Source organism: Camarhynchus parvulus, chromosome 4 (genome assembly GCF_901933205.1).
Source record: "Camarhynchus parvulus chromosome 4, STF_HiC, whole genome shotgun sequence".
NCBI classification, from domain to species: domain Eukaryota; kingdom Metazoa; phylum Chordata; class Aves; order Passeriformes; family Thraupidae; genus Camarhynchus; species Camarhynchus parvulus.
This window is the reverse complement of record NC_044574.1, coordinates 61,325,883-61,352,249: the sequence shown is the minus strand read 5'-3', so window position 1 is coordinate 61,352,249 and position 26,367 is coordinate 61,325,883. Positions and strand designations below refer to the sequence as shown.

The 26,367-nt window shown below is 46.8% G+C and overlaps 2 protein-coding genes across 7 annotated transcripts; one reads left to right on the top strand and one right to left on the bottom strand.

Moving 5' to 3' along the window:
• The first annotated feature begins 92 nt into the window (after positions 1-92).
• On the top strand, positions 93-20,723 carry GTF2E2 (general transcription factor IIE subunit 2). 3 transcript variants are annotated; one of them, XM_030948106.1, is made up of 8 exons: positions 93-149; positions 721-887; positions 10,276-10,367; positions 10,761-10,868; positions 11,416-11,598; positions 12,046-12,139; positions 19,097-19,212; positions 19,861-20,723. In XM_030948106.1, exons 2-8 carry the CDS (start codon positions 725-727, stop codon positions 19,978-19,980), a joined length of 876 nt encoding a protein of 291 aa, XP_030803966.1. In that variant the 5' UTR covers positions 93-149; positions 721-724; the 3' UTR covers positions 19,981-20,723. The 3 variants fall into 3 exon arrangements, with proteins under 3 accessions (XP_030803966.1, XP_030803969.1, XP_030803968.1); XM_030948109.1 differs by lacking the exon at positions 93-149 and adding an exon at positions 226-347; XM_030948108.1 differs by lacking the exon at positions 93-149 and adding an exon at positions 226-419.
• On the bottom strand, positions 2,974-8,714 carry SMIM18 (small integral membrane protein 18). Of its 4 annotated transcripts, none has more exons than XR_004060699.1 (3): positions 8,619-8,714; positions 4,744-5,519; positions 2,974-4,535 (listed from the first exon to the last, which is right to left on the bottom strand). XR_004060699.1 is itself a non-coding variant. In XM_030948110.1 (2 exons), exon 2 carries the CDS (start codon positions 5,472-5,474, stop codon positions 5,178-5,180), a length of 297 nt encoding a protein of 98 aa, XP_030803970.1. In that variant the 5' UTR covers positions 5,475-5,519; positions 8,619-8,714; the 3' UTR covers positions 2,974-5,177. The 4 variants fall into 4 exon arrangements, 2 of the variants coding, with proteins under 2 accessions (XP_030803970.1, XP_030803971.1); XR_004060700.1 differs by having other exon boundaries at positions 2,974-3,744; XM_030948110.1 differs by having other exon boundaries at positions 2,974-5,519.
• Positions 20,724-26,367: the final 5,644 nt, after the last annotated feature.

Genomic DNA, 26,367 nt, shown 5'->3' with positions numbered 1-26,367 from the left:
TTTTTAATGTGTGTGTGTGTGGGAGCCGAGGGCGGGCAGGCCGGGCCGCGTTGCTATGGCGACGGGCGGGCCGCTTCCGGGGCGTGGCGTGCGGGGCGCGCAAGGGCTGCCGGGAGCGGCATGGCTCGCTAGGCGGCGGCGGCGCGCGGGTGAGCGGGCGGGGGCCGCCCTGAGGGGACGGGGCAGCCGCAGCGGGACCGGGACGGGAGCGGAGACGGGGACGGGGGAGCGGCCGCCCCGCTCTGTGCGCGGGGGTAGGCGAGGCGGGGCGCCGGCATCCCCCGGCCGGTGGTTTCCGCCCGCCCGCCCGCCCGCCGCGCTGCCACTTTGTTCCGTCCTGCCGTGAGGTGCCTCGTTAAGCTGGTGCAGGGCTCTCCTATCCCTGTTCGGCATTGCTGTTCACATTCCTTAAGTTTCCGGTAGTGCTCTGACACCTTGAATGTGTTGTTGAAGTCCGTGTTGGGGAAAAGGAGGAGCACACAAGGAGTAAATCGCTCCCCAGGGATGTGGTCACGGCACCGATCCTGCCGCAGCTCACGGGGCCTTTGGACAGCCCCGCCAGGCCCGGGAGGGGCTCTTGGCCTGTCCTATGTGGGGCTGGGAGTTGGACTCAGTGCTGGGACCCCATCGAGCTCAGCGCATTCCGTGATAAACAGCTGCTTCTGCTCCTAAATACCTCGGTGAGGCTGACACCTTTCTCTCGCCTTTTCCCCGTGGCAGAATCATGGACCCCAGCTTGCTGCGGGAGCGGGAGCTGTTCAAAAAGCGAGCCCTCTCCACGCCCGCCGTAGAGAAACGCCCAGCGCTCTCCTCCGACTCCTCTGCTTCCAAGAAGAAGAAGGCCAAGGTAGAACAAGGGGGCTCCTCCAGCTCAAAACAAACCACAGGTGGGTGGAAGTCTCCTATGCAGCAGCTGCTTGGTGTTTCCTGCTGTCTGCCTTTAAGCCGTGGTTTATTAATGTGAGTAATGCTGTATCTGTGAGTTTTGCTGGTGGCTGTTGTCAATTTCTCTTCAATTACCACTTTTGTTAAGAAAGTCACTTGCACAGTGTGAAAAACCCATTCCCTGCTGTGTGTGTGTGTTAAGCCTCATCCCGTGGCTCGTTTGCTGTTGCTCTGTTGGAGGAATCTGTGCTGCCAAAATTAGTGATGTGAAACTGTGCTTTGGATGTGCTTTTGGAAACTCTGAGTTTCAGTGCTTGTTGGACAGGCAGTGCCATTCATTTTCTCTGTGTTTGCCATGTTGGGTAGGGCCTGGATCAACCTGGTCTAGTGGAAAGTGTCCCTATGGCAGGGGGTTGGAACTGGATGATCTTTAGGCTCTCTTCCTTCCCAACCTGTTCCGTGATTATTTCTGGCAAAAGAGTACCTAAAACATTTAGATAACTCTAAGTTGGAAGGTGTTCATACCTGAGATGGATTTTTCCAGGTGTATCTTGTTTGGGAATTTTGTTTTAGGGGTTTTGCCAGGTGTTTCTTGTTTGGGGATTTTGTTTTAGGGGTTTTGCCAGGTGTTTCTTGTTTGGCTTGCATGTTGTAATTAGCAGTTGTCTCGTTTCACCTGGGAGCTAAGCTTTGCTCGTGAGCACCAGGCATTCCAGGGTTTTCTGCCTGTTTTACTGAGGAGTTGTGGCATTTCCCTGGAGAGCTGGTGGCACTGATAATGAGTCTCCTAGTATCAAATAAACAGTTAATAAAGCAGCACCAAAAATAGTGGGAGTGTGTGGAAAGTACAGCACCAGGGAGAGGATTTGCTCCCAAAGCAGTGGCAGTTCTCAAGTGCACTTTAAAGGTCAGATCAAATGCCAGGAGTTACTAAATCACAAAATACCCTGTTGTGCAAACTCAATCCATGCTCATATTTTGAATAATACCCACGTGGCTCTCTCCTAAACTCCAGGAGAAACAATAGAGCTAAAAACAACAGAGAAAAACGTCAGGGAGCTGGGGAGGAGGGAAGCATCTTCTGTCCCAGGGGAAGAGTTGGGAATTTGGCTATGTGTCTGCAGCTTCTCAGGCACCAAATAAAGTATCAGCCAGACATTCTAAAATAAATCAAGGGAGGCCAGGTTTCCATCCATCCCTTTTTCACACTCTCCAAATAAAACAAAATTCTGCGTGGAATATCCTAGGCTGTGTCACTGGGGTGAGCAAGGTTTGCTGGGAAGAAGGGATGGGGAGTCAGGAAGAGGGCAGAGGGTACAAATGTGAGCCTGATCTGGAGGATTTGAGCAGATAAAGAAGGTTTCATCTTGTTTCTGTGGTTTCTGTGGGCTGAGGGTTTCTTTAAGTGCTGTTGTGGCTGTCAGACAATTCACGTACACAAACAGGGACCCGAGGTGGCTCTGAGGAGATAAAGTTGATCTTTTATGCTGCTGGCTGCGTTCCAGACAGTACCAGAGAGGTTCCAGGGTTTCTACAACGTTTTTATGCTGTAGAGTCAAAATCCTCTGCCTCAGAACCCGCTTTTTATTTCACTTGCCAGATTGGCAGATGTCTGTCAGGAAGTGTGGGTGTCAGAGACAGGAGGTGGAGTAACAACCTGGTGTTGGGAAATCCCTGTCCCACCACCCCAAAGAGACAAAAATAGGGTGGTCAGTCCTAGTTTTGTTGTGCAGTGGCCACAGAGGTGATAAAGGGAGTCACCTTTATCACCTTATTATTTGTGTGTTGGCACTGATAGTCCCTGGTTGTGTAGTGCCTCCCTGGCTCTGTGGTTCTGTGGCTCAGAGAGCCTGCCCTTGATACTTTTTGGGGGAGGAGAGGTATGGAGACCATGTTAATCCTCAAGAGACTGTCCAGCTAAATCTGGCCTGTCTGTGAAGTCTGGCTCTAAGCTTCCCACTGCTCCTACAGTGATTATTATACAGACATTACTGTCATTGTTTCAACAAGTTATTTGAAAAAATTCAAAGCTAGTTTGCTCAGTTCAGAACAGGAACTGGAAAATAAATGAAATGGATCAAATCTGTTTGTTTCATTTTATTAATCAATAGTAAATTGTGGCTGTGGTCTTTGTCTTAAGACCTTTGTCTCAGTGGTCTCTGCTGACAGTTGTCAAGAGCCAGAATCTTCAGGGGCTCTTTTGTGGGAAAGAATCATCCTGAGTCTTCTCTGGTACTGTGCAAGGGGCCACCTTTGCCTTCTGTTCCTTGTGCCCACCCCCGTTCCCCTTTGCAGACCTGTGAAATAAAAAGCTGGGATGAGTCCCAACATATGTCACTCCATGTGCTTCTCGGGAAGGCGTTGCCAGAGCAGCAGAGGCTGGCGTGCTGCACGCACTGCCCTCTTGTGTGCAGCATGATGGGCACTTTGTGGGAATGCTGCAAGTGTCCAGAGCCTTTCCTTTTAGGAGAGAGCCAGGATTTAATTCAGTGCATCCTGATGGTTACTCTGGCCTCTTGAGCAGGGCTTCCCAGTCTGAAGCTGTCACACAGTAGAAGGTGGCATGTCATCCTTATCACCACTGGCATTATCTCCATCATCCATCTCAGTGTGAGTCCTGAATGATCTTGTACTCAGGGCACTGGCTTCCATCAGTTGTGCTTTTGATTTTGGGCTTGAAGAAGTGTGTCTGTGGGGATTTGTGACTGCAGGAGGGAGTTTGCTTCTCCAGGTGAATCACTGGACTAGCTGTGCTAGTTCATCCTGCCCGGGATGTCTTGTGACTCCATCTCCCCAACCAGTGTCAATTAGCAAGTCTTCCACTGTGTCCAGATCTTCTGGAGCTTAGTCACGCTCAGCCTGAGAGGGGGGTTGGATATGTATAAAAAAAGAGATCATTATAGGTACTGGTCAAGGTTTTTCAGACATGGATGGACTGTGAGGTCTCTTGTGGCTGTGGCCATTTAGGTGGGTTTTGTTTCCTTCGTGACAGGAATGTTTTCTGGGGTTAAATAACTTGTCCCACATGTAGCTTTGTTCTGGGACATTTCTGTGGGGGTTCAGGAGGGTGAAGGACTTGCCAGGAGTTACTGTTGGCTACACTGTTGGACATTTTTATTACAGTTGTCATTTGTAACTGCAAAACTTGAACGATTTTAAAAACCACTGACACAGCACCGCTACAGGGGGCCGGTGAGCCAGAAGTGTGAGAGTTCTGTGGCCAGGACATGAGCAAGGGGTGAGTGTGAACTCTGGGTGTGTCAGCAAGCAGATGAAGTCAAGTGAGATGAGTCAAGTGAGATTCTCTTGTGCAAAGTGCTGAAATCTGCACCTGGGCTGGGTGCAATCCCCCTCTTCAGTGTGGGAGGGCTGTGGCCCGTCTCCCTGTGCTCTTGGCAAGAACTCCACCAGTTCCAGTTTGGCTTTGAAAGTTTGGGATAGGGGTGATAGATCCGGCATGTCCCACTCCCTGTAGTGTTGTGGTTGCCACAGAAGCAGCAGCCTTGAGGCAGAGAATTGTCCCTGTTCATTTCCAGCAGTATTTTTGGATAGGGTCAGATGTTCTGAAGGTAGTGGGTTATGCAGGTGTCAGCACCCAGAAATTGTTGGCCAGACTGCATATGAAGTAAGGGAAGAACAGCTCCCTGGAACTGGAGAAGTGGGGGAAGAAAGGGTCAAACTACCCTTAGGAGAACTAGAAGAGACCATTTTAGGGATACATTTCTTGTTGGCTTAGTCTTCCTCCCACCACCCTCTCTTCTAAAAGCAAGAAACCCTTAATAAAAAGCACTGCCAAAGGCTAGAATGCGCCCTGTCCCCTCTTGCCCTTCAGCCCTCCTCTCCCAACTTTTTTCTTACCCCTTATCTGTCTGTCCTGTCCCTGTGTGGTTGACTCAGTGGGACAACACTGCTGTCTTTGCATGGAATGTGATCAGACTGTTGGACATTTTATAAATGCTTTCTTCAGTTAAGCAACAGAGTTTTATGCACGTTAGGCAGCATTTGTTCGGTCAGGTAGACAAAATTCTATGCTAGTCACTCAATATAAACAGCAACAGTTCATCTAAAAGCAACAATCTTTTTCCCTCCCATAACACTGCAGTAGATTGTCTTTCTGCTGAGCACTTGGAAAACCTTTGCCAATTATTCCAGCTCACATCCAGAGATAAAACTGCCACTGTGGATATTTAAGTCCAAAAGAAAAAAGCACACAACTTGCTTGTTTGTAAGCTACAGGAGGCTTCATTCCAGGTGTCAAACCAAGTTGTCCAAGTGCAGGTGCTCAGTGCTTCCTACACCACCTCTGTGTCTCGCTTCCTGAAGCTGTTCAGCATTGCTCTGACAGGATTGGGCTCGTTCTCCAAGTCCTTCACAGTTTTGTTTTTCACACAGCAGCAGCAGTCCAGCAGTTCATACAGGAAAGCCAGCACCACCAGAGAAACTACAGTGAAGATGAATATGATCAGGATGACAAAGCAGGCAGTGTTCCAGTTGTCATGGAAAGGGTAAATTCTTTGCACTTGGAAGCCCAGATACTGGGAGATGGATGTAGTAGTTTCATTCCAGTGGGTGCTGTTGAGGGTTGCCATCCTTGAGGAGCTGCCTGGGTATGCTCACTGGCACAGATTTGGGAGCTGAAACACAAAAACAAAGCTGTTGAGAACTGTCAGTCAAGGAAACACTGTGATATTTATCACAAATTGGAGCTACTTAGACTAAGTGCTCAAAGTTTCTACTAACATGGATTGTTGCATACTTGTATTTGCTCACCAAAATATCAAACTCCAGGTGTGTAAGTTTGTGATGGACCTGAAACATTTATTTTGGCAGTGTCTGTTTCATGCAGGCATGATGTGGTGTAAGTGATTCAGGAATGAGAGAGCTTTGCTTCTTTATTTCAATTATATGCACAAACAGCTTACAAACTAGATTTTTAAGATGTGCGGTGGTTTCAACCACCTGTGCATTGTCAGTCTTGTGGTGTGAAAGGCCTTATTATTTTGAAATTTCCTGTCAGCACAGACTTGTTCACCTGCAAAACTCTCTGGACTTCAGGAGGGCAGATTTCCTGACCTCTTCATTCCCCTGCTCTTCCCCTGCTGAGTAGTTTGTGCTGGAGATGGCACTGGGAGCATTTGGAAATCTTGTTTGTGGTGCTGTAGTCACTGGGGTAGATAACAAGGAAAACCCAATCCTTCCTGAGGAGTTCCTCCTTATTTTCAACTCTGTCTAAGCCTGGGTTGGCACCCAGCAGAGGAAGAGGCTGCTCTGTGGTGTGAGGGAGATGAAGCAAGAAGCTGACTCCAGCAAATATGCCTTTGCTCAATAGTCTAATGCAATAAAAATTGTCCAAGGAGCTACAGTAACTTCTGGTTATCTGCTGTGGCTGTAGGATGTCATAATAACCTTTGAATCCCTCAGGCAGTTTAAAACTGGGTGTGGGAGGAGGAGATCAAGTCAGGTCTCCATATTTCTTTGAGGAAACAGCAAGGGGTTTTTAGGTGGAACATGGTGGTGATGGTGTCTACTAAAGCAGTCTGAGCACCTGTTCTTATTTCTGTGAAATTATTAAAGAAAAGGACATGGTGAAAACCAGGATCATGCTGCCAAAACAGCCTGTGATCTATGTCTTATTTTTATTGTTCTGATATTAGACATTTTGTTCTTTATCCTTTTATCTTCAGTGGATTTAAATTGAAACAAAAGAGCTTTGTTGTTGGGGAGGTCCCTGGCATTAGTGTTTCACACAGACATTTACTGGCGCAGTTGCAGTAACTTCAATCTGTAGCTGGGTACACAAATTAATAATTAAATATACAGCGTATAACTGAGATGGATGGGATTAATTAAATTGTTGGTGGTTTTTCTTTTTCCTTAAACAAAAGTTTACAGAGCAAATCCTAGCTAAAAATACTCCTGGCTTGAGTCAGGTCCTGGCTTCAAGAGAGTGGCTTGGTTTGGTCACGGTGTGGGAAGGAAACTTAGCCAACCTGTTATGGGACTAAAAGTCATGAGGGTTTTTGAAGGGGTGGCTTGAAGACTTATTTCAAAATAATCCATGAGAGAAAGAGAGAGGGGGGAGCTGAATAAAAGGATTTGGAGTCCCCTTTGAGGAGTAATTAAAATAAGCAGGATTTAATTGTGTGTTTTAAATGGCAAAAGGATACCTTTGGGAAAGAAAAGAGTTTTGTTTTGAACTTTGTAAACAGATTTCTAGGACTGAGGGTTTTGTTGGAGTCTGTTACATGTAAGTTTGCTTGCTCTGTAAACACCAGGCACAAAACCAGACTGTTTCTGTGATGCAAAATTTAATAAGTTTTGGTGGGATTTTTTCATTTATATTGCTCAAAGTGATCCAGATCTGTGGCCACTGGAGGGATTGGTCAGATTTGTACTGTTTAGCCAGGACAGCTCTCTGCCAAGGGAGTAGCTCTGTTCCCAAGAGGAGAAGAGCATCTTGAGCGCGGCATGGCCAGGAAACAGTGCAGCAGCCATTCCCTTCCCACTCCACAGGCTTCACAGGCTCCATCAGGGCAGCCATTCCCTCCCCACTCCACAGCCATTCCCTCCCCACTCCACAGCCAGCGCCTTTCTGCTCCATCAGGGCAGCCATTCCCTCCCCACTCCACAACCACCAATAGGGCAGCAGTTTGCACAGTGGCGAGATGTTTGTCTTTATGCCAGGAGATGGAATTTAATGCTCCTTGAGGAGGAGGATGATGATGATCTCTCCACGGGGCGAGGCAGATAAAGATCAGCTACTCTTTGCTGTAATTATTGAAATACGAGGCTGAAGTAACTGTTGCTGACTGTTCAGAATTAAAACAGCACTAATGAAGTTAGTGTCCTTGAAAGCTGTCAAAAATGGGCTGGTTTCCTGCAGTTTTACTTATTTTGTAATGGCACAGGTCAGATTTGTATCATCAGCCAGTCTGATTTACAATCAAGTCAGCAGTTGTACATATCTAAAATGCAACGAGTTAAATATTTAATGCACTAGGTTTTAATTTAAAAGCATTAGCATCTTTGGGCACTGCAGAGGAGAAGCTTTATTTGAAATCATGGAGCAGAGGGAAATGACTGGCAGAAAATCCTTTTAATGCAGCTCTGAGGAAGCCCTGTTTAAGAAGGCACTGAGCATTTACAAATCTCAGGTGCATTCTAACCCGGCTATTTGCCTTGTGTCTATGGCTGCTCCAGTGTTTCCAAAGGTAACAGCAGGCGCAGGGATTTTCTCCCTGCCTGTTTCTAGAGCAGGTTTCTCCTCCACACACACACAGATCTCTTTTAGGCAGCCTAATTTACGGAATACCCCCTGGGAGATAACACTGCTCACATTTCAACTGGAGCTGCCTTTGTTTTAAGGAAAACCCTTTCACTGTCATTTCTGTGCAAACACATAGAATCAATCACCAGGAACGTGAGGCTGCAGGAAACCAGCCACCTCCCCTGCAAGCACGAAATCCATTTTGTTTACTGAATCTTGGCTGGTTGTGTTAGCTCTGCTGTAAGATGGAGTGGTCATCAATTTTCCATTAGTGCACAGATGGTGAAAGTGCTCGTCTGATCGTGCAAGACAAGCTCCTCCACATTCAGCGGGATAAACCCTGCTCAGCCTAGAGAAAAATCATTCTGATTCCAAGAAGCTTTTACAGGTTCTCAGCTTACAGGCATATTTTCTTTCAGTAATCAAGATAAACCTGAGAGAATGTTATAAAATGATACACACCTACCTCTTGTGTGAAAGGATGCTGAGAGAGCGCCGTTCTGGTCCCTTTTTTTAGTGCAGCCTATGGCACAGCTAAGATGGAGCTTTCCTTCCATTGGCCAGAGCACGATGCTGCTGACAACTTCCTTTGTGCTCATTTGCATCGAGCTCTCAACCCCAGGAGTAAATCATTCAGAAATGTGACTCTTACTGTCTGGAATGAGAAGCAAATGCCTCCCTGTTCTTGTTTTTTGGGGTGGGATGAGCTCCTTAGCAGAGGTTGGCCACGACCCCGCTCTGCTTTGTGCCCAGATCAGCCATCAAACCGTGACGTTTGAAGTGTTAATATCTGCAGATTTCCAGCCTCACCGTGGGGTTAGATTCTCTTGTCATCGACTGCAAGCAGGCAGATTAAACCAGATTATCTTCCTGATTCAGTTCAAATCTGACAGAACAAAAACGTGATAAGTTGTCTTAACTGTTTGTTGTACCTCTGAATTTATTTTGGTCACTTCAGACCTCTCATTGCATCTATGATTTTTCTATTTATTTATAAAATGTCCTACATAGACATTAATTTTTAATCTTTAAAGGGAACCTTGTAGGGAAAAATCTCTATGGGCTACATCTTCAGGGAGAGCTGGCTTTTGATTTTCTTTCTTTTAACTTAGTAACCAGAATAAAATATTCCTCTGTAGCTACAGTGATATTTCTATGTTAATTTTAGAATTGTTGTGCTGTATAAAGCCTTTAAGACTTTGATGTCATGTAACAGCTTCACGATTCTGTTCTTTTCTCTAGCTACACTGATTTTTCCACAGAAACAATAGGAGCTCCATAGCTCTGAGATAACTGTTGTCCTGTCAGATGTGCTTAGAAATCACCAGAGGATTAAACAATCCCCATGGTGACAAAGAGATGGTGTGCTTTTTCTGGAGTAGCTGAAATTCCAGAAAACTGTTGCCGTTAGGTTTGAGCAATGTTGTGCTGGTAATGAGCCTGTGGCTTGTGATAGCGGTTTGTGGATATTTGTGCTTAATGTGCTGTGCTAAGAGCTGACATTTATTAAATGGTCATTAACAACCTTGCAAGAACTTTTGAAACAAAGTGATAGCAAACCTCGTGATAAAGACAACCAGAGCTGACAACAGAGGGGGTTCTGAGTTGTTGTTCCAGTGGTGCAACACACCAGGTTGAATTGGTTTGCATTTGTATGGCTCTGTTTAATAAATTCTCCACTAGAACCACTTGAAACAATTTTTTTTTTTTAATTACAGCCTTCTTTTACTTGCTATGTAACCACTGAGTGCCTTTAGGGAAGAAGGGAAGCTTTGTGCCCCCATCTCAGCAGCAGGAAGGTATTGGTGGAGCAAAAGCAGTGCATTATTTCAGCGTGGTTTCATGTAGTGTAAATGATTATGGGATATTAAGCCACCAAATAAAACATGTTCTCTTGTGCCAGGAACTCTGCAGTCACTTGGTGCTTTCTTAACTTTTTATTTGTGGAGTTCTGCCCAGAAATGCTCCAGAGCAGTGTCCTCTGAGTCCCTGGGTCTGGATCAAAATGTGTGCAAGGACTTACCTGGGGGTGGCTGCTTCTGCCACCCCTGTTTGTGATGGAGCTCAGAGCCAACAGGAAGCTATCAAAGCACCCTTTAATTGTTTGTTTTCTTTCTTTGTAGATCACAGCAATGGATCATTTAACTTGAAAGCCCTTTCAGGAGGCTCTGGCTACAAGTTTGGAGTCCTTGCTAAAATAGTGAATTATATGAAGGTATGGTGTCTTGGTGTAAAATAATACTGGTTTTAAATAATTTAATTGTTTCTTATCCTGTGGCTAGAAAATGCTGAATGGTTCAACTTCTGAAATTCTTTTACTGCAAGAGTGAGAATTTCAAGAAACTGCTTGTTAAATTCAAAGTGCTGTCAGTAAATGAAATTGTTAGCATATTGTTCCATAACTGAAATCCTGATTATCCCAGGTCACTCTGCAACCAAAATAATGGGGTTTATTTGCAGGGATTTCAAGATGATGTCAGGTTTTGGGATTCATAGGCTAGTGATCAAAATAAAGTGTAATTTGGTGCCAATCTCAGCTACTTTTTGGTGATTGAGTTGCTGAATAAAGTGAGTACAGAGCTGTAAGAGATGCTGTTTGCTTTTGCAGACCCGACACCAGCGTGGTGACACACATCCGTTAACCCTGGAGGAGATACTGGATGAAACACAGCATTTAGATATTGGACTCAAGCAGAAACAATGGTTAATGAGTGAGGTAAAAAAAAACATGTTCAGATTTTCATTAAAGAATTCTGATAAAGCTGAATTACACACATTTGTTAAGTTATTAATATGTAATCCCTTCTTCAAGAAACTGCTAAGTCAGACTGTAACATTCCTTGCTGACAGCGCTGATATTCTGGGGAGCAGAAACCCCTGCTCTGACAGTGTTGGTTGTGAGGGAAGCTTGACTTTGCTGAAGTCTTCCAAAAAGTAGCTCCAGGCTTCTTCCATAATGAACCACAATATCAGAATGGAATGGAAGAGCTCCTCCCAAGAAGCATATACAAAGTTATCACTGAGCCTTTGCCAGATGAGGAAAGGTAAACAAATACCCTGCAGCACCAAAGTTGGGTCCCTTCTCTCTTAGAGGTGCTCTGTGTCTTGGTGAATTATAGGATCCAAAGATTTAGAATCTGTTTCAACTCAAAGCTCCAGCCTGGCAGCTGTAATGTGTGGTTCATGTGCTCAAAAGCGCACCAGGAAAAAAGTAGTAAGTGTCTGCACTGTTTCAAGGTTTGAAATTTCTGTCCCTGTTACAGGCTCTAGTCAACAACCCAAAAATAGAAGTTGTGGATGGGAAGTATGCCTTCAAACCCAAGTACAACTTGAAAGACAAAAAGGCTCTGCTCAGGCTCTTGGACAAGCACGACCAGCGAGGGCTGGGAGGAATCCTTCTGGAAGACATCGAGGAAGGGCTGCCCAATGCACAGAAGGCCATAAAGGTGAGCAACACGTGGCTGCAGTTCAGCTTTCACTTCTCAGAGGGAAGAGAGACACTAAGAGCTTTCTCATGAGCTGTTGCTGTTCTTTTGACAACTCAAGTGGCATTTCAGCAGATATGATATTGTGGCATTTTCTGTATTTCATCATTTATGTTCAGGTTTGCCCTGATGTCCCAGCACAGCTCTCAGAGCTCTTTCTCACAGAAGACTCCTGATCTCCCACATTCCAACTGCAGGCATTCCGTTCTGCTTTCACACCTTGACCTCAGTCCTCTGAATCTCCTTTTTGATTTATTAGTGTATTCATGTGTTTCATGGCCAGTTACTTTGCAGCTTCTCCAGTTTGTTGTTGCTTTTATTAGCCCAAGGTCTGGCTCTGTTGGGGTTGGAGACCTTCAGCTTGGAAACGAAGTGATTTTGAGTTGTTGTTTTGCATTTGTTTTTGAGGCTTTAGGGGACCAGATCATCTTTGTTAATCGTCCTGATAAGAAGAAAATTCTTTTCTACAATGACAAGAGCTGTCACTTTGCTGTGGATGAAGGTAGGTGTTGTTTTACATGGGTCTCCATGACAGTTGATCTGAATTCACCTTAAGCACCTCTATGTATAAGCAGCCTTCAGGTAGAGCAGTCTTTTAGGTGTGTCCAGATGTGAGGGCAGTGTTGATGTTAACATGAGGCTAATGAGACCAGCAAGTGAGTCCAGTGGTAATATCCTCTTCTTTATGATGGCTGCATTGGAACATGGCACCAGGAATCCACCAGTTGTCTTCAAGTAGTGATACAGAAGAGACCAAAAACCACCTCACTGTGACTGAAATGGCATCTAACATTTTGTTGCTTAAGGGAAAGCCAAAATAAAGCCCAAAAGAATGATTTGGGGGTGCAAGATTTTTGTTGTTTTTTTTTTTCCTGTTTATGAACCGTGTGCCTTTTACTGGTGAATGCAGCAAGAAGCCATAAATGGAGCAGAAGGAGGAAACACAGAGGGATGAGATGTGAGCAAAATTCTTGAGAAGAGGGTGGTTACAGCTGGGAGGAGAGCACAGATGTGGGGGCAGTGCTGCTGCCCAGGGCTGGAGTGGATTTGGGGCTTCACAAGTTCAGTGTGTTTGCTGTGTCACAAATGGTGGTAAAATCCTCTGGTGCCATTTTATGCACAGAAATCAATTACAGAAATCAGGATGTGTTCCAGTAAGGACATAAGTGCCAGCATAAGGTGTCTGTAAATGCAGAATGAGGAAGGCAGTCTGTGTCAGAAGATCTTATTTTGAGTGACTCAGTGACACTGAACACTTTCTTTTTTTAATGTATTGTTCTTGTAACATGACATATAAAGCCATTGAATCACACAGCATCACATTATGTATTGTAAAAGAATGAGTTTTGATACAATTTGAACTGCTCTACTTCCAGGACCACAGGAGGATGCATAAAGATCTTTCTTTCTTTGCCTGCCGCCAGGGGAATCTTTATTTCCACTAGAATTTAGCAACTGAAGATGTGTATTGTTAACTGTTTGTTATGTTCTGAGAGTACACACTTGTAATCTCAGTAACGATAGCTTTGTTTCACAAAGGTGATTAAGCAGAGGTGGCATCTACAGCATTTAAAAATATTGAAAAATATCTCAAAAGGTTGAAGTGAATTTCTTTTAAACGATGATTTCTGTCATTTCTTGGTAGGGGCAATGCAACTATATGCAAAATGCAGAATGGATTCACTGGGGAATTTCTGATTTCCAAATGTTTAGGAGTTTACCATGAACCCTGTCCTTCTGTTGAGGTAGTGCCTCTTCAGTCCATCAGCCCACAGTTTTTGGGGGCCTGAACATGGCCAAAACATTTAGAAATTAATGCTCTTGCAGTAACTTTTGAGACAGAGCTTTTAAATTTTAGCCACTGGTTGTATCACAGTCATGTTGCTAAATAAATGTTTTTTCTTGTGCAATTTTTTCCAGATAGTAGGAACCCAACCATACTAAAAGAGTGATCAGAGGGAGGTCTCTACCCTGTTGCTATTAGCTTGTAATAACTCCAGGATTAGCTGTCAAATTTCATAACAGAGCCCATTTTGTTAAGATGTAGACAGAGGCATCAGGCAGCCAGGATAAATCCCGGGCTCCTCCTCTTACACAAAACAGAGGGAGCTGTTGCTCCCAGAGGGAGGAGGAGGTTAAAAAAACTCCCTAAAACGCCTGGCCTCCTGCTGAAGGAAGGCATTTAAGCTGCAGTGTGTGTCCTGAAGGGATCCTGCGAGCAGCATTTGTAGTTCAAGGTGGCTCTGCTTCCTTTTATCCGCAGGTGGCAGCAGCTCCCCATCCCAGGCAGAAGTGATGTTTTGTTGTTGCTCTGTTCCTGCTGGTTTTGGTTTTCCTTTTGATGCTTTGTTCTGAGAGGAGGCAAGAATATTTTCTCTTTTATGAATATTGTGATCCACCTGAGTAAGCCACAGTGCTGGAAACATCCCTGAGTATGTTCACTCACTCACTGCAGCTGGAGCAGGTCCTTGTTCCAGCCCTGTAATCCTGTGACGAAGGAAAGCCACCCTTCCTGAGCAGCTTTGCTTTAGGATTCTTTCCAGAGCAGCAGAAGGGTGTCTCTTAGGGAGTCACTGGCAGAATTGTCTGTGCACGGGACGAGTTATGACACGTCTCTGCCTTAGCAATGCTACTGCAGCTCATTATCTCTGGCAACGTTCAAATGAAGTTTTTAAAAAGGCTGCAAAATAAGCCTTGAAGTGTTGGCAGACTCTTTGATCTAGCAGCCGATGACAGTTCAAAATATGTTTCTAGTTTAATGTTTATCCTCAGAAATATGGGCTCTGTGCTCCTCAGTGCTGCTGTATGACACCCCAGCTCAGAACATGTGTTGGCTGAGGGTGATAGCCTTGAAAAGTGGGGTCCTCTCCCACTGCTGCCTGAGCCAGGGCAATTTGTGGGGCTCTCTGCCTGGAGCAGTGGGAGGACCTCCTTTCTGGCAGTGCCTGCCTCTGCCCTTGATGGCTGAACAAGCTTTTCTTTCTCTCCCTGAGAAAATAAATCCCAATGTATCGCAGCAACGGAGCACTGCCTATATATCGAGATCTCAAGGGTACTGGAGGGGGTTTGAGCAGCAAGGAAGGGCTTTTGTTCTTCCTTTTATGTGATTAGCTGAGGAAGGTTCAGGTTGCATGTGTTCCTTCTGGACTTCCTGGCTAATTAATCTGCTGTCAGTGGTGTGGAGCTGAAAGTGTTTATAAAAGCAGGGCCGCATTTCAGGTGCTTCAGCCAAGTCGAGGCTGCCTGCTCTTTGCATGTGAACAAGGCTTTCACCCCCGTGCTGAATGCTGAAAGGCCACTTGGATTGCCTGACTGCTAGAGATGGTATCTTCCCCAGCTGAATGCACTATAGGAAGTATTTTTTTTGCTGAAAAATTCAAATACTTAATTATTTTTAAATTCTTCCTAAGCTTTTGAAGGGCTTTTTAGGGAATGGCTAAAGCTTCTTAAATTGAACACTGTAAAAACTGCTTGGGATCAGTGCTGATTTACAGCTGTGGTGGTCCAGGGACAGCACAGATTTAGCACCGAGCACCTTTTCCTTCTGGTATAAATCCAGTGCTGCATTCCCTGGGACTATTAGGACTGTTGTTTCTTCCCTTCTACACTGTTATTGTCTGGTTTTGTCCTTTGCTCAACTTTTGGCTTGGCTCACTGAGGATTTTTAAGCTGTTTTTAATCTCTGGCAGATTTTATTAGCTGTGTGATGTATCAGTTTATCTCCACAACCATCTCAACCTTTCTGCAAGAGCAGGTGAGGCAGTCAGAAGTGCTGGATAAGCCTCTCCAAAGTCACCAGGCAGTCATTTACCCATGACTTCATTCCCCAAATGTAAGCATTTACAGAAAGGAAGTGGGTTAGAGTATAATCACTCAGGGAATGTCAGTGCAAATTGTTTTCATCTATGAGGCACCTCGTAATGCTGTAAAATCAAGGTAACTGTGCATCCTTACCCCTTGGGTGTTTCAGAGAGAGAAGGTGTCTGCAAAATCTTTGTTATGCTGCCCTCAGCTTAGCTCTGTGTTGTTTCCTGCTGGTCAGAGCTCATTGTTTTGAGTTTCGACTTAATGTTGCTGGAGTTGTCAGCAGACATCTAAACTGGCTTTTCACCAGCTCCTGGTCTCATTTCCTCCTCTCAGTACTCAGAAGACCAGAATTTAGCTCTCTGGAGGAGCAAGGAGGCAGCCTGTGAGTAGTGTTGATTCTGTCCAGTTTCTGAGTTAACATCTTTTAGTGATCAGATTGCCAGATATTGTGTATAGGATTTGTTCATGACACTTGCCTCAGTAGTGGGATCACAGCTTTGTGCCTCTTCTCAGGAAGATCTGCACTGGAATCAGGACTCGAAAGCTCTGTGAAAAATGCAAATATCAGTGAGGGTTCAAAGCACCTGCATGGCTTTGACCAGAAACTCCTGGGAGATTTCTCCCCTGGGGATTTTTTCTGGGCTCTGCCTTGTCAAAGCAGCCTGAGCCCTGCAGAGATTGTCAGCGTGCCTGAGTGTGGCCTGCCTTGCTGTCTTTTTATCCTCCTGCAGCCATTTTACCTTCATTCTGGCTGATGGATAAAATAATTGAGTGGCTCTGAGAGAAGAGTCTCAGTCTCACCTTTTCTGTGCTGTGATGGTGTCAGGATCACCCAGCAGTGAGCAGGGCACGGAACAGGAAAATTGAATGTGCTGTGTCATCATAATGGCTGCAGGCACCACAGGAATGCATACATCCCAACCTGTTCTCCATGGCTGGCTGCAGCAGGCCAGCATGTGGGGAGCCTCCTGCTCCAGCCATCCACTCACACCAGCACTGAGCTCCTTGTGCCCTGTGAAAGAAAAACCTTGTGAAAAATGGATCTGGTATATTGAAGTCTGCCTGAGGAGCTGCCTTCTGCTGCTGTTGTCTGCTCTTCAGACACACAGCAAAGGCCAGGGTGACAGCACTTGGGATTCTTGTCAAGGAAACCAGGAAGAATCTTTCCCTGTGTCAGCTCAAGGGTGTATTTTCTGAGGTGCAGAAGTACCACAGCTACAAATGCAGATGGTTGTTTCTTGAGAGCTGCAGTTATTGCCAGCTTTTCCCACAGGTTCTCATATTTCAGGGAGGATGTCACAATAATTCAGAGTGTATTCCCAAGGTCTAAACTTTCCCTGGCTGATAGGGGCATAGTCCTTGGAGACTTAAAAGCCTGACAGGTAATGTCTAAATGGTTCAGTGCCAGCCATTCCAGCTGCTCTCTTCCTTCAGACCTTGCACTTAGCCCAGTGTCTGGTGTTACACCAAGTCAGTTTTTTGATGAGGTGATGGATGGATGGATCTCCCTTCTAGGTGACACACCAAGTGCAGACAGCTCGTATGCACTGAAGGGTGGCAGCTCCCTGTGCTTCTCCACCTTTATCCTGTGCTTTTTGCAATGGGGAGTGTTTCCATGTTGTTGTGACTCCCTCTTTCCTGGGCAGTGGAGTATTTTAAAGCCGTACATGGAGCTCCAGAATGAGTAGAAGTTTCTTTTGCAATTACTGCAATCAAAGCAATAGTGCTGAAAGCAGTCTGATTTACAGAGGAGTTTTTAAATGGAGTTGCAGAATATGATATGGTGACTCTGGTGGGGCCAATTAGTGGATTAAATTGTCTGTATGTAAGGTCCATTCTGGCTCTGCACTTTTGGATCTTGGTGCCTGTTCCATTTGTATTTCTTGGCCGAGTTTAGAAGGTGGATGTGAAGCTGGAGTGATGTTTATAACCGTGGCACTACAAGAAATGCAGACCACTGTAGTTAGATATTAACTGTGATCTGCACTTCTGTGCATGCTGATCCCTGAAGAGCTGACCATTTATTTTCTAGTGTTTAATTTTTCACTTCTGTTCCCCAGAAGAATGTAGACCAGTTTAACCTTAAGCACCTATCCCCAGCTTTCCTTTTTTTTTGCACCAGGGTGTATTTATCCATATATCCTGAACTCTAACGAGGAGACACATCTGTTTGCAGCAGGATATTATTAATAAGAAGACAAACCTTCTCCACCTGCTGCAGCTGGATGGGGTGAGGAATGATCTCTGATAGCAGGCACAGGCAGCTATGCTGAAAGCCTGGAAAGACCCTCAAAATGGATGAGCAGATGGAGGATGTCTTGACTGCAGTGTCAGTCCTTGCATTAAGGGATGTGCACACTGATCCCAGGGTGCTGGGTAGCCTCTGTGAGAAGCAGGCTGTGAGCTATCTCCCTGTAACCAAACGTGGTGTTTTGACAGGTTTTGGTTCTCTTCAAAACCACTGCATTACCAAAAACAAACATTGTCATTCTTCAGTGGTGAAATTCCTTTCTTTTGTTTCCTGAAAAGCTGGGGCACTCTCTTACTGTTGGCAGCGGGGGAACGCCTGAGACTCGAGGCATGTATTTGCATAGAAAAACAAGGTGCTTTAGGCAGGGAATTGTTCCAAGGGCAGGAACCGGCTTGGTTTTGTGCACTCCCATTTGGTTGCAGTGTGCCCAGAGCCAGGATACCTGTGGCAAGCGGGCACTGGAGCGTCTCACCCCTGCACAGGACACATCGTTAAGCATGCAGAGGTTGTGGTTGTTTTGACAACTGTATACTAAATTTATCTGGAAATAAAAGGAAAATTTTAGTCTTGCCTTGCTATGTGTGCCTCGTGTTTTATTTATAGTTTGTTAGCCAGACCTGCTGACAGGATGTATCTTAACTCCCTGCATGGGGAATGAAGGGAGGTAGGATCGTACCAGCCGCTGCCTGGAGAAGGCATTCCAGAGGATCTGTGAAACTTTACGTGAGGCAGAAAGTGTGCAGGCAGATGGCAGCTGCACTAATTAAGACTTACTGTCTCTGTCTGTTGCCCTGCTGCTGTGGTTTTTAAGGTGTCTCTCTTCTTTTTAACACCAGAGGAATTTTAGTACTCTGTTATCTGTAGAGCGCGGTGCGGATCGTATTGCAGTGATAAACAGGCTCAGAGCCGCTGAAGTCAATGTGTCGAACCCTCAGTAAATTAGGGGATGGGATGACGAGTCTCCCAAGTCAGTGGCAGCTGAGGATGTGTAAATGAAGTTGCCATTTCTGGTTAGTGATTGCCCTTCATCGGGATCTGTGAAACTCATTCACAGCCTACAGAGCTCTGGAGATCTCGGGCAAAAAGAGACTCGGTAGCAAATGAACACGAAAAGCACAAGTTGCCTCCGGGTGCTCCTGATGCTCGAGTGCAGTTTAGCTTGAGGGTGTTTTGTTGTTGTTTCGTTGGTTAGAGTTTCATCTTTCTGGGTTTTGGGTATTTTTGGCAGTGCATCAGCATTTGGAGAGGGTGAAGGCTGTGCTGAGTGAGTGCCTGCTGGCGGTGACAGACTGACGTGCCAGAATGTTGGAGTGTTTAAAATCAAGTCTCTCCCCTTCCCTTCCTCTGGGGTCTTTGCCCAGGGTTTGCTCACTGGATATAAAACTGGGTTTATCGTTTCAGAATTCCAGAAGCTGTGGAGGAGCATTCCTGTGGATTCTATGGATGAGGAGAAGATAGAAGAGTATCTGAAACGACAGGGTATTTCTTCCATGCAAGAAACCGGACCAAAGAAAATAGTAAGAGATACAAATTATAAATCTTCCTAGGAAATCCCTCCCTTCCTGATCCCTCAGTGTTAATTCCAAAACATGTTGATGAGCCTATGTACAGCTTTATGGAGCTTGGGGGAGCGTGGCCAGTGTTAAAAACTGGAAAAACCAAGTGCTGCAGCCAGCAGTCAGTGATTTTTATGACTTGTTAGAGCTGGTGTAATTAATCCGAGCAGCATCAAAGGAGGGCAAACTCTAGGAATCCCTGTGAGCTCTACAGTGGAAGATTCTGCTTGAAGCTCTACAATGCATCAAGAGTAATAGTATTTTGGGAGGAAGGTGGGGGGCGTGTTGACTTTTCTGCTGAAGAGATTTGAAGTCCTGATGGGATTGTGGACAGAACTGTGGGACATGTACCTGCTTCTGTAGCTGCACTTAAGAATGCCAACTTAACTATTGTGCCTGGGATGCCATGGCTCTGCTCTGTCCCCAGGGTCATCTCCCTGCCTGCATTGGAATTGCATGTTGTTGCTTCTCCAGGAGCCAGCACTTCCCTTCCCTGCCCACCCCTGCTTCTGGCAGAGCTCATCTTTCTCAGCAGTGGTGACCAGCAAGGTGTCACACATCAGGTCAGATGTCACAGATCTTCTGAGTGCTGTTTGTTTCTTCTTGCAGGCTCCCATTCAGAGGAGGAAGAAACCTGCTTCTCAGAAGAAACGCCGGTTTAAGACTCACAATGACCACTTGGTTGGAGTATTAAAAGATTACTCTGATGTGGTTCCTGGCAAGCAGTGAGCGCTTGAATTCTGGAGCAAGTGCGCGTTTCTAGACGGGCTTTCTGCTGCTGGGGCTCGGTGTCTGCTCACACAAGGACTGACTGTATATAATAATGTGATGTGTTTCCCCCACCCCAGCAAGTGCCAGAGGTGAAACAGGTCAGTTTAAGAGCAAGTATGAGCTACTAAATTTAGAGGTTAATTTAATTAGCTAATGGGAAACGTGTCTTTGAGTAAGAGGTTCTCACTAGTTGCCTGTTGGCATAGGGTCATAAATGGTGCTCAGCATGTAATGCAGGAGTTCCTGCTCAGTGCTTAACTCTGCTTTTACATTGCTTAGTGGGTATTTACCTGGAATTACTTACAAGGGGCTTTCTAGTGGGATTGAATACAGCATTTGTTTTACCTGTTTCAGGAAAACCTTTTCCTAAAATCACTGCAGGCAAAGTTTCTTTCACAGTCAAATACACCCACGGTTTATATGCTTCTTCCTTTCCACGGGACTGAGCTTTACTGAAAGGCGGTGATATCTGAGACTCAAACTCAGAAAACCCCGCTCCCAAAATCCCAGCAGGCTGTGGGATGGGATGCAGCCAGAGCTTCCTAATGGTAATTAGGAATTGCCCTCGGCGATGTCTCCTCACTGTTGTGGGTACAAGTGTGTTGCACCTTCTGCTCTGTGCACAGGAGGGAAATAAAACGACAGTGTAATACTGAAGTGTTTTTTTCTTTTAAGTAATAAATTTACAATGCAGGTTTCCAGTGTTGCTTCCTTAAAGAATGAGAGAATTGGCAACTTTTGTGCTTGTTGTGTTTTCCTTTTCGTGGAGGTAAAGGAATCTTTGCTATATTTTTATCCTCTCAGTGACTTACTGTACTAGGCTAACACTGTCATCTCTTTAATGATGGCTGGGGAGAGGGGAGGAACCACCTTAAATGCAAGCTGCCTGTCGATGCCTGGTGTTGTGTGCAGCACAGCCTTACATGGACCGTGGCCAAACCGTGTCCTCTCCATAACTTATGGTTGTGTTCCGAAGCAGAGCCGGTCAATGCTGATCCTGTTTGCACGGCCCTGCAGGAGAGGAGCTGTTCCTGTGTTCTTCCAGGGTTAGGATCAGAGATAAAAGAGGTGCCTGCAGCTCCCCACCGAGGGCACATCACTGCTGCCTGAGCTCGGCTGCTGTCTTGCTCGGAGCAGAGGCCGTCGGATGCGGCCACGTGAGCAGATGAAGAATGAGGCTTTGTTGCTGTGGCACTGAACAAGTTCTGTCAGCTTGGGGAAATGTGCTTCTGTAAGTGCAGCGTTTATCCTCCTGGTTTGAAAGGCTGCTCTTCTGAGAAACAGGCGGTGCTCCCAGCCTTGCACATGTCAGCCCTGGTTAAGGAGCTGGCAAATGCTGTTAGGAGGTTTCTTCTATTATTTTTATATATATATTTCATGCTTTTTAAATATATGTATAAAAGTGTGCTGCTCCAGATTGTTTTGAACCTATTTTCTTTCCTATATCTTCCAGCTCAGCACAAACAATTCCTTTTGGCGCTTTTTACTTTTGCATTACAGCTCTGCTTTGAGTACCTGCAGCACACTTGAAAAACTGTTCACCTCTCTTCTGTCATCTTCACTCAAGGTAAAAAAGATTCCCTTCCATCCGCTGCATTTTTGAGCAGTGGTTTTTTGGTGGTGGTGTTTGGACAACAGCAGAGTTCTGAGTTGCTTTTCCTGCCTTTGGGGAGTCTCTTAGAGTAACTTCCCATTTATCTTACATAACACTGCCCTTTGTCTGTGAACCAAAGCTGGCTGCAAGGTAGGCTACCTACTTTGTTTCTCTGCTCAAGTGATTAGGATAATAGAGTCTCAGTCTAAAGAAAACGCCTCCAGCTACTTTGAAAGATTAAAAATATGGTAGGTCAAAAAAACAGGACAGCAGGAAAGGGAAAGTGACTGTGAGCTCTGTGTGCTGCACTGGCCTTGTCAGGCTCCAGTGTTCAAAGGAACAAAAGGGTCCAGGTGGTGTCCAGTTGGAAAGACTGAATTAGATGCTTTGCCTCACTGGTGGATGCCTTCTCCTCTGCAATAGTAGCAGAAAGGGCATAAATAACTTTTATAGCTTGTTAGGGTAAAATCTGAAAAACAGCTGAAGGGGAGCTCATGTTGGCCTGTTAGTGGTGGCATGGACTATAGAAAGCAGTGATGGAGAAAACAAGTTCAGACAGTTAGCACAGAATTGTAGAGTCCCAAACTGGTTTGGTATGGAAGGGACCTTTAACCCCATCCCATTCATCCCATTCCAACTCCTGCCATGGGCAGGGACACCTTCCACTAGACCAGGTTGCTCCAAACCCACTCCAAGCCAGCCTTAGACACTTCCAGGGGTGGGGCAACCACAGCTCTGGGAAATCTATACCAGGGTCACAGCACCCTCACGGGGAAGTCTTTCTTCCATATATCTAAGCTAAATTTCCCCTCTTTCAATTTGTACCCATTCTCCCTTGTCCTGTCACTACAGTCCCTGATAAAGGGTCCCTCTCTGGGTTCCTTCCCTCTGTGGCCCTCCAGATACTGGAAGGGGCTGTGAAGTCTCCATCCAACCTCCTCTTCTCCAGGGTGACCAGACCAAATTTTCTAAGCCTGTCAAAAAGAAGAGAAACATGAGCTTCTCTCTTTTCTGTAGACTTCCGGAGCTGGATTTTGTTTCCCAAAGATGCTCCCAGTGTTCCTTTTTTTTCCCAAGACCTCTTAAAAATCAGATGGTGGAACTAGAAAACATCTCAGACTATATGAGTGTGAATCTGTTTGCTGAAACCATTTTAGTACCATTGCAGTCCACTTCAGTCTCTTCACAGCATTATATCCTGATCAGGCTTTTTGCTGAAGTTGAGCTGTTAAAAACTTAAACCTCCTTCATATTTCTCTGGCATGTTCTCTTGTGTTTTGTGTGTGGCAGAATGACTCTCCCAGTGGCCAAAACCACCATGCCCTCAGCTTGCTTACTTTGGCAAAACCCTTATTCCCTCAGGCTGGCATTGCAGAGAGCTGCTGAGAGGCATCATGTGCTGTCCTGTCCTGGCAGACCTGGGCCATTATCCCACTTTTCTCCTCCTTCCCTGGAAGCATCTGCTGCAAACCAGGAAGTTGAGGGCACTTGAGCTGAGAACATGGAACAGAGTATTTCAGATGGAAATGGGTTGTGGCAGGCACCTTGGTCTCATGCATTTCAGGAAGGTTCTTCGGTAGACCCATCTCAATGCTGTCTATACCTGTCCCTGCCTCTTCCACTCTCCTGAGGCTCCTGTCCAGCAAGGACATTGTGTTCCCTCAGCTCCAGGATTTGGTGGGCTGATCCCAACAAAGTTTTCCTTTTTTAAGAGACAAGTTGAGTAGCCCAGGTGTGTCACATAGATCTCTACTGACTAACTTCTCTCCTAAAAGTTGCTCTGACTGCAGAGTTATTCCACCTCCTCCTCCTCCCTTATGAAGATCATTCTGGAAGGGGATGGAAAGCAGCAGGATGGCGTATGGTTGAATGAGAAAACTGACATGAGGCGATGTGTACGAGAGCTCATCTATAATTCATCATGATCACTCCAGGCTTTTAGGGAGCGGAGGAGAGCGAGGCCAGGGAGCCCTGGGAAGGGTAGGGAGGCCCTGCACGTGGCTGCAGCCAGCCAGGGCTGTCACTTCCGATGAGCACGGGCGGGCGGTGCCGGGTCACCAGGGAGAGCCGTGCTCCCGCTACCTGCTGATGGGGAGGGGCTGCCTTTGCAGATTACCAGAAGCAGCCGTGGTGCTGACATCTCATTATTTCCAGCTTTGTTGCTCACTTACAGGTCGTTGCTAATGTACCGGGCCCAAAATCCTTTGTGTGTTACTGCCTCGGGGGCCTCTGGTGGCTCCTGCTTCTGGGGGAAGGATGGCCAGGAGAGCCAGTGCTCAGTGCTGGCTGGTTTAAAATGGCAAGGCTAACCACTGGCAGTCATCAGGGAGAGGAGAGCTTGGATCTCAGCCTGCTGGTGCTGGCTTCCTTCTGCTGACAAAGTCAGGGATATGGCAAAGGAGATGCTCTGGGATTTTATCTCTTCCCAGGGGAGGGAGGGTCTGCTCTGGCACTGTTCCTCAGGTCTGTCCTTTGGCTCTGTGGGTGTGTTCTGACTGTGTCAGTGTTGTCAGCCCTGCTCAGGCTCTCTGGACACATCCCTGCCATGCAGATCAGGAAGATTGGCATGTCCCCAGAAGAGAGGACTTGCCTGGACACAGCAAGGCTCCCTGGCATTGCATAGCTGTAGCTGTTCCCTTCCCAAATGAGGTGACCGCAGCCTTCACCGCTCCAGCAAGGGCCAGCAGAGCAAGGGAAGCAGTTGGCTCTCTGCTCAGCACCAGGGAGCTTCCATCTGGGCACTGTGTCCAGTTTAGGCCTCCCCCTCTATTCAGTCACCCCTCCATCCCCAGAGATGCTGGTTGGAGCTCCTACGCTGGTCAGGGCTGGGGGCAGAGGGCCTCGGAGGAGTTGTGGGGAGCTGGGACTGCTGAATGTGTTGAGCAGGTGGCTCAGGGTGCATCTGATCACAAGGTACAGCAATGTGAAGGGCTGTAAGGAAGATGATGTGGTCAAATGCTTTTGGCAGCTATGGCAGATGACATAATAGGGGAATGTGGGAAGTTTGGCTTGGATATTAGGAGGAAAACAGCTGGTGGGGAGATGTCTCCATCCATGGAGGGTTCAAGCATTGCCCAGACAAGACCAGGCTGCCCAGGCCTCTTGGTGGCAGCAGTCCTGTTGTGAGAGGGAAGTTGAATCAGAGACCTCCTGCAGCCCCTTGTACCCACCTGTGGCTCTGAGCCCTGGTTCCTTTGGTGCCTCCTGGCGTGCTGTAAGAGCAGTTTTTGTTTCCCCCAGCTTGCTTACTGCTGCTTTGGCTTGCAGTGGCCTCTGTGTTACTCAACAGCCCAGGAAAAAGAGCCATGACTCTGAAAACCCATCAGTGCTTCTGTGGCTGGGATTCACGTGTTGAACAGCTCCAGCCTCGTGGGTTGGACATTGTGCAGAGTACAAGCACAGCAGGGGAAAAGGATGGTTAAGGCAGGAGCTTGTCCTGCCATTAAGTTAATTTTTTGACTATATACCTGCACCTCTGGGCTTGCATCCAAGGCCTGAAGTACTTGTGCAATTTCTTCCTGCCTCCATCAGTTTGGTTGTGTTCTCTATTCCCTCCTGAGCTGGTTATTAATTATGGAGACTGCAGAGATGAAGTCCAGACTCTGCTAATGGTTGACTTCCCAGTGTTTTAGAGACAGCGTTTCAGGGACCTGCTAATGGTATTTCTCAGCTTTGCTTTTTTAAGCCCCGCTGTCATCTTGGTTTGTACCCTGAGTGAGGCAGGTAGCAGTGTTCAGGTGTAGGCTGGAGCCTGGCTCTCGGGGCAGATCACATCTGCAGCACCCAGCTCATGCCCCTGGGTTGGAATGGCCTCCGTTTTGTGCTGGCAGGGAGAACAGAGCCTTGCCTGGCAGCTCTCAGGCAGTGCAGTGACCTTTGCAGGGTGACACCTCTCAGTTTCCCCTTCAGGAGTCGGGGAACAAATCCGTGCTGAGTGCTGTGCCAGGCCCCAGCTATCCTCACAAAGCCACCCATCTCATTGCTCTCAGTCACTGGCTTCCCTCACAGCCTGTGTCTCAGCCTTTAAAGCTGCCTGGCCAAGCCCAGGTGCTCTCACATGTCTCCTCTCCCAGCCTTGTTATTCCTTCTCCCCCTCTCCCAGGAGCGGCGCTGGGCTTGCTCCTCCTCCCTGCCCCATCCGGGCTGTGGGTGCTGCCGGCCTTGGCGCCAGCTCTGTCTGCCCTTTGCTCTCCCTGGCCTGGCTGGTGCATCTCCATTCCTGTGGCAGGACCCCTGTCCCTTCTGCTGCTGCCCGACCATCCACCAAAATCCTCTGAGATGTGGCTCTCCCTCTCCCACCTTGTTCCCATTTCTCTGCTGTTCACTTGTGTCCATCTGACGTGGGGAATCCGCGCTGTGTTTTCTCTCTAGGCCCTGCCAAGCTGTTCCCTGCCTTTGCAGCTGCTTCCAGCCTGCTGCTGGTCAGCCAGCCCCTGTGCAGGGATGCACAGGAAGGAGCTGCCTGCATCCCCCCTCCCTGAGCTTAGCCTTATGCTAGGGGGATGGGAACAAACAGACTTGGGAAAACAGAAACAATGAGAGTGCAAAGTCTCGCTTTGGTTTTTCCAGCTCTGCCTGTTCATATCCCCCAGGACTTTCCCCTGGTATCAGATGGCAGCTCTGGCATGGGAGTCCCTGATCCCGTTTTGCAATTCTCCAGTGTCAGCCAGCAGCTTGGGCCTTCCTGTAAGTGCCCCAGTGGTCACAGGGAAGGAATGTTCCCCCGGCCAGCCGCAGGGGGAAAGGTCACA

Bases quoted from the DNA above. Each gene is read 5' to 3' on its own strand.
- GTF2E2 (XM_030948106.1), top strand. From the start codon at position 725: ATGGACCCCAGCTTGCTGCGGGAGCGGGAGCTGTTCAAAAAGCGAGCC. The intron at 11,599-12,045 runs GTGAGCAACACG...TTTGTTTTTGAG, and splicing joins ATGCACAGAAGGCCATAAAG to GCTTTAGGGGACCAGATCAT. The intron at 19,213-19,860 runs GTAAGAGATACA...TTCTTCTTGCAG, and splicing joins AAACCGGACCAAAGAAAATA to GCTCCCATTCAGAGGAGGAA.
- SMIM18 (XM_030948110.1), bottom strand. From the start codon at position 5,474: ATGGCAACCCTCAACAGCACCCACTGGAATGAAACTACTACATCCATC.